The sequence below is a fragment of the Taurulus bubalis genome, assembly GCF_910589615.1.
Source record: "Taurulus bubalis genome assembly, chromosome: 16".
Taxonomy (NCBI): Eukaryota; Metazoa; Chordata; class Actinopteri; order Perciformes; family Cottidae; genus Taurulus; species Taurulus bubalis.
Window position 1 is genome coordinate 15,015,158 of NC_136604.1, and position 5,990 is coordinate 15,021,147.

Here is a 5,990-nt window from a genome sequence, read left to right on the forward strand (position 1 = left end):
CGTTTACAGTTAAACCGGAAGTTCGTGGTTCAATCTAGCGAGCTTGACATTATAGTGGAAGTGTGTGACTCCGCTCGTGATTACGGAAATACCTACTAAGCCAGAATCAAATAAATAAAGGATTAATATCGAGTCGTAAGCCTGTAACACTGTCCACAATGTCCAGGCAATCCAACCGAACCACAGACAGCAAGAAGATGGTAGGCGACTCCTGCAGGATTAAAAAAAAATAGCAAACAAACCCGGATAGCCTCGCTAGCAGAGTGGTGCCCGACGAGCTAACAGCTGGCTACTGCCTCTGCGAGCTAAATTATAGTCTTCAGTCGTGTGTCTTTGCGTGACAGCAGTGACTAGATACGTGAAAAGAATAAATACATTTAAACCGGTTGACTAGCTGAGTATCTAATTTACAGTTGAATAACTCTGGCTTTGACTTGGTTTTGGATTCGTTGTAGCACACATGCTAAGTAGTTAGCCACCGTAGCTAGCTGGACCGCGTTCCTCTCCTTTTTAAATGAAGTCCATAGTTTGCAATGACAACATATATAAATACACGTGTATATGCTGTATAAACTATAGAGCTTCAAAGCTCTGCATAACGGTGCTGTGTGTGTTTGTATTTGCACTGTTAAAAGGGGTGGCACATATAGTTTTAACGTTACAAAACAATAACTCAACGTTATGTCAAATACAATCCATTTTGTATAGTGCGTATAAAGTATATAGATATGCATTACATTCGTGTTTTATTACTGTTAGACTTAATTTCAGCAACACGAGCTGTCCACAGCATAGTCTGTTAAACCTGAATCTCTTGGCACTGTATCTCTCCACTTTGACCGAATTACATTTTTAGCCATAATTCATGTTGTTTTATATATTTAAGAGAGGCAAGGTGATTGGCTACACTACTTTAAAGAGTGTGCCTAAAGTGCTACAAGTGACTACTTGTCCCAGAATATACATTGTATATAATATTACCTGGATTCCTGCATATCTTCGAAGGTGGCTTGACATTATGATGTGAAACATTAACCTCAGAGAGATTGGTCTTACGGCTCTTTCTGCCTGATTTGAGCGCTCACTATAGATGTACATGTACGTTCTTGGTTATGGTAATTTAATAACTGCTCGGGTAGTTTCCCCACATGTGTGATTCATTTAATTTTGAGTACGAATCATTTTCAGCACAAATAACATTATAATTGTTTTTTCTCTGTTGTAGAACTCTGAGCTGTTCACGCTGACGTACGGGGCCCTGGTCACCCAGCTCTGTAAAGACTACGAGAATGATGAGGAGGTCAATAAACAACTGGACAAGATGTAAGTAACCCCATTGACTCGACTGTCAGTCTTCACACCCAACTATGGTTCCCAAATAGTGCAGATGCCAAGCAAGAGTGTTAAGACTGGCATGTGTGAAGTAAACAAATTAACAACATTATTTTATACCAGTCATTTATTACATTTTACTGGTATACAATTGCATGGATGTAATGGTAAAATATAGTGTGGCAATATTGTGAGGATAAGAGCATGTTATTTATCACTACATATCTGTTTTCATCCCACCTTTTTTTATTTCATATATTATAATTAGCACAAAGAAAAAAGTTAAAGGTGCAAAAAATGAACTAACATCCACTACATGTGAAAAGATCACACTGTTGACGTTATGTCAAAGACGTCTTTGTATTGTGTTCTAGATGATATTTACTAAAATGAGCATTCTCACCGGCCGACACTGGCCCGTCCTGTGTTGTAATACCACTAGTTTCTTGAGAGGTGATGGTGAGTCACTGTCGCGTCCAGTGTGCTCTTAAGCCTAGTTTATGGTTCTCCGTCACGTCGACGGCGTAGGTACGCCGTCGACGTGACGCCTTCGTTGAGCATTCGAAGTTCTGCGTCGAGGGAACGCGTTGCCTGCAATTACCGCCATGCCGCCAGGGGGGTGTGCCTGTGTGGCTGTGTGGTTTCAGGGGTTATAGTCGAATTCCGGTCACAGTAAACAATGGCGACCAAGTTGGAGCAGCTGCATTAAAGTTGGAGCTCATCAATATTGAAGAGCAAATGCTTATATTGCAAATGTTGAAGCGCAGGCGACAGAGAAGACGTTTGCGGAGGTGGTCTGTACGACCACTAAACCGGTCGAGGCTGGGGAAAAAGCAACTGCCGGAAATTACGTTCTGAGCGGACCAATCACATCGCTTACAGTCCGTGTCAACGCGACGCGTAGTTAGGATTTTTTGGAGGTGCGCGTCAGGCTACGGCGTAGGGGTCTGCGTCGACGGCGTAGCTACGGCGTAGGTACGCCGTCGACCTGACGGAGAACCATAAACTAGGCTTTAGTCAAGAGGACGAAGAATACTTTCGAAAGTATTTACCCTCCTTGGCGTTTTTCCTATTTTGTCGCTTTACAGCCTGGAATTTAAATAGTATTTTATTCATTCCAAATTGGTGAAGTGAAATAGAAGAAGAAAAAAAGTTTAAAAACCCCATTTCTAAGCACCTTACTCAGATCTGGTTCTACCAATTACCTTCGGAAGCCAGATAATTAATGATTTACTTAAGTCCACCTGTATGCAATCTAAGTGTCACATACCATGTCAAATTATATCAGTAGATACAAACCTGTTCTTAAAGGCTTCATAAGCATGCAAACAACAACAAAAACAAGTTGGTGAATATTTTTACAAGGCACTGTGGCGCTGCTTCGAGGGCATGTCAGTAATCCATTCATGTGGTTTTGATAGTTTGTTTATTGGATTAAGTCCAAAGTGGGAGAACTGAGAAAACAACTTGTGCCCCTGCCTAACTAATATAAATTGTAACTGCATGAGCTAGATTGTATGCTTTGTGCATAGTGAGTACATCAAAGGAGTTGCTTTGCTATAACATGTTAAAGTTTATTGTTTGCTTGTTAAACCAACGGAAGAGAAGGTTTTTTTTCTGGTCTCTTGGATGTCTCCCTTTACGCTGCTCTGACACATCCTGCTGTGCTCTTTTCATAATTTACCACACGCAGACATAAACTCGAGCAGAGAGTTGACATAATCATCTTTTATTTCTCACACTTCTGTCTCTTGTCAATTCTTGTAATTTAAAGGGCGTTTTAAAGAAGAGAACACTATGTGTTTTTATGAAGGAGAGAGAAAATCCTTGGAAGGCTATGTTGGATACTGTTCTCCCACAAAATAAGATTAAGAACTTATTATTGGGTCCATAACTCAGAAATTCAAAACATCCTGCCCCACTGACAGGATTTTGGACTGGATTTTCTTTGCCTGCCTGGTAATGAAGCAACCGTAAGCTTTCTCTAAGCTAAGTCATGATGAGGCTAGTCTTACCTGGCCTTAGAAGGCAGTCTTAGTCTGAGGCAGACCTTGTTAGGATCAGGATGCATCAGTTGGCTCAAGATTGCCTTGGCATTTTAATCATAATTATCATAATTTGCCAAGTGTATGACACAAGAATGACTCTTTACGGTGCTCTGGATTTGTTCAGTTCTCCACAGCACTTTTCCTCTATTATGAAGAAAAAAGACTTAATCTCTCTCTCTCTCTCTTAGGGGTTATAACATTGGCGTGCGCCTCATCGAGGATTTCCTGGCACGCTCCAGCATCGGCAGGTGTCAGGATTTCAGAGAAACAGCCGATGTCATTGCTAAGGTAATTTTGATTTTTCCAGGCCAATCAGAGCGTGACCGTGGACTTCTCCCAAAGATGGAGCGAAGGAGGGATGACAGAAAAAGAAGGATTGGAGAGAGTGATGTTGATGAAGCCTCTTAACTATTAATGAAGGAAAGTAGAATGTTGGGAGGGTTTGGGGAAAATTGATGATTGTGACTGGGCAGATCAGAAAAACTTAAAGTCCTAGACCGCATCCATCAAAACTTGAGACCAAGATTGCATTCCTCTTCACTTTGCCTGATAGTAGCCGTGATATTCAGAAGCCGAGGATTCAATTGCATTCAGTATGAAATGTAATCTCATCCCTCTGAAAGGTGATGCACACAATGTGATTCCCTCTCTCTGCTGCGCTGTCCAGGTACTCTTAGTTAAGCTCTGAAACAACATCAGCAGTCGGCAGCTGACTGATCATATAGCTGTTGTGATATGTTGTACTTCAATCTTCCTCTCTGTGTTCATCCTAAACCTTTTAACACATCCTCGTATTGTTTTGCATTAGTCGGACTCCCCTGAAGACAGACAGGGAGACAATGAAAGCTGCTCTCAGGCCTGTATTCATCTCTCCAGCTCTTTTCCCGGTGTAACTGCTGCGTGCTCAGGGAGTTATCTCACAGATGTAACCCCATAATAGCCGCTTGGTCATGAAGAGAAGGGTCATGTCGTTGAGGACAGGGTGCATTGATAACCTAATCTGACGATATCATGTGACTTTTATCCTAACTACGAAACCACCTCAATCATTAACAGTGAAATGTATAATGTCTGTTGTTTGTTAAAAAAACACAAATGTTTTCTTCAGAAGGCAATACTTAATCACACCACTTAAGTTCTGGTGCTATTAACTAATATTATTCCTTCAGTTTGTCTTAAAAATACTTGTTATGGCAAGGCTGCTGAGCTCCAGTGTCAGACCATTTAGGAATTTCAGCTAAATTAATGTGCTATCAAACATTGCTGTTTTCAATCGAGTAATCCTGCATCGGTTTCTTTTTTTTATCCACTCCACCCACCGTGCTGTGGTTGTTGTTAGGTTGCATTCAAGATGTACCTGGGAATCACCCCCAGTGTGACCAACTGGAGCCCAGCGGGAGATGAATTCTCCCTCATCCTTGAGAACAACCCACTGGTCGACTTTGTGGAGCTGCCGGACAACCACAGCACACTGGTCTACTCCAACCTGCTGTGTGGGGTCCTCAGAGGAGCCCTGGAGATGGTAAGGTCCACTCACTATACAAATGTATATGAATTCATGATGATCATAGAATAGAGGAATCCATATATTTACTGTACAAATTTATGTTCATAGAAATGTGAGTGATTTATGTATCTGATTTAGGTCCAGATGGCCGTGGATGTGAAATTTGCTCAGGACACTCTGAGAGGGGACAATGTGACAGAAATCCGCATGAGGTTTATCAAGAGGATTGAAGAAAATCTCCCAGCAGGAGACGAGTGATGGAAACAAAAAGATCCTTCCCACAACTTCTTGTCTGATTTAGGGAGGACTGAGTCGCATGAGGAGCACCGTCAGAGGATGAATGAATGAACTCTGAGTCGAAACATCAAAATGAGAGGTATATTTCAATAAACAACTCCTTGGCACTGATCTGTGCTCACAGTTTGAGGGAAACGTTAAGGTGTGTGCGCCGAAATGAAATGTTGTTCCTGCTGAGAAGAAGAAAAAGCCTCTGACCATTTATCTCGCCCCATCCCTCATTGAAAGTCACTTTTTCTTCATTTCCTGTAAAATGATCTGTCCTGTTTCTTCTTTTTTCATTCGGCCATGTATAGAATGTTTTGTTTCTTTTTGGTGCAAGGCTGGGAAGCCTTACATCGTAATGCTTTTATGTATGTCTTGTTTGTTTTCCTTTTTTTTAAGAAATCACACTCTATTTCTGCCAATTATATGGCATGTTAATTTATGTAGGTAGATATGTCTAATAAAAGCAACATATTTAATACAATACTTTTCTTAAATGTCTGGGATAGTCGAAGGACTTTCAATTGGTCACACACACACACACACACACACACAAACAGTCCTGCTTCAGTGGACTTATAGCGTTATTCCATTGGAGTACTGCAGCCGCTCTGCAAAGGCAAACAAACAATAACAGTTTTCTTATGTTTGTTCAGGGGACATGGACGTAATCTGTGTGTTGGTTGTGGTTGTCACACCTGTGAATGGCTTTACATCACTCTGAAGTAACGAACAGAACTGCTCGTTCAGACAGACTGCACACCTCGTCAATAACTGAAAACACAAGCGGCCATTCACACACACACGCACACACACGTAAA

The 5,990-nt window shown here is 41.4% G+C and overlaps 1 protein-coding gene across 1 annotated transcript; it reads left to right on the forward strand.

Moving 5' to 3' along the window:
- Window positions 1-90: 90 nt before the first annotated feature.
- Window positions 91-5,643, forward strand: trappc3 (trafficking protein particle complex subunit 3). The gene is made up of 5 exons (XM_079231548.1): window positions 91-200; window positions 1,226-1,323; window positions 3,569-3,668; window positions 4,720-4,902; window positions 5,026-5,643. The coding sequence occupies exons 1-5, from the start codon at window positions 159-161 to the stop codon at window positions 5,143-5,145; spliced, it is 543 nt and encodes a 180-aa protein (XP_079087674.1). The 5' UTR covers window positions 91-158; the 3' UTR covers window positions 5,146-5,643.
- Window positions 5,644-5,990: the final 347 nt, after the last annotated feature.

Coding starts and splice junctions, on each gene's coding strand:
- trappc3 (XM_079231548.1), top strand. CDS start 159: ATGTCCAGGCAATCCAACCGAACCACAGACAGCAAGAAGATG. Junction 1,324..3,568: donor AATAAACAACTGGACAAGAT/GTAAGTAACCCC, acceptor TCTCTCTCTTAG/GGGTTATAACATTGGCGTGC. Junction 3,669..4,719: donor CAGCCGATGTCATTGCTAAG/GTAATTTTGATT, acceptor GGTTGTTGTTAG/GTTGCATTCAAGATGTACCT.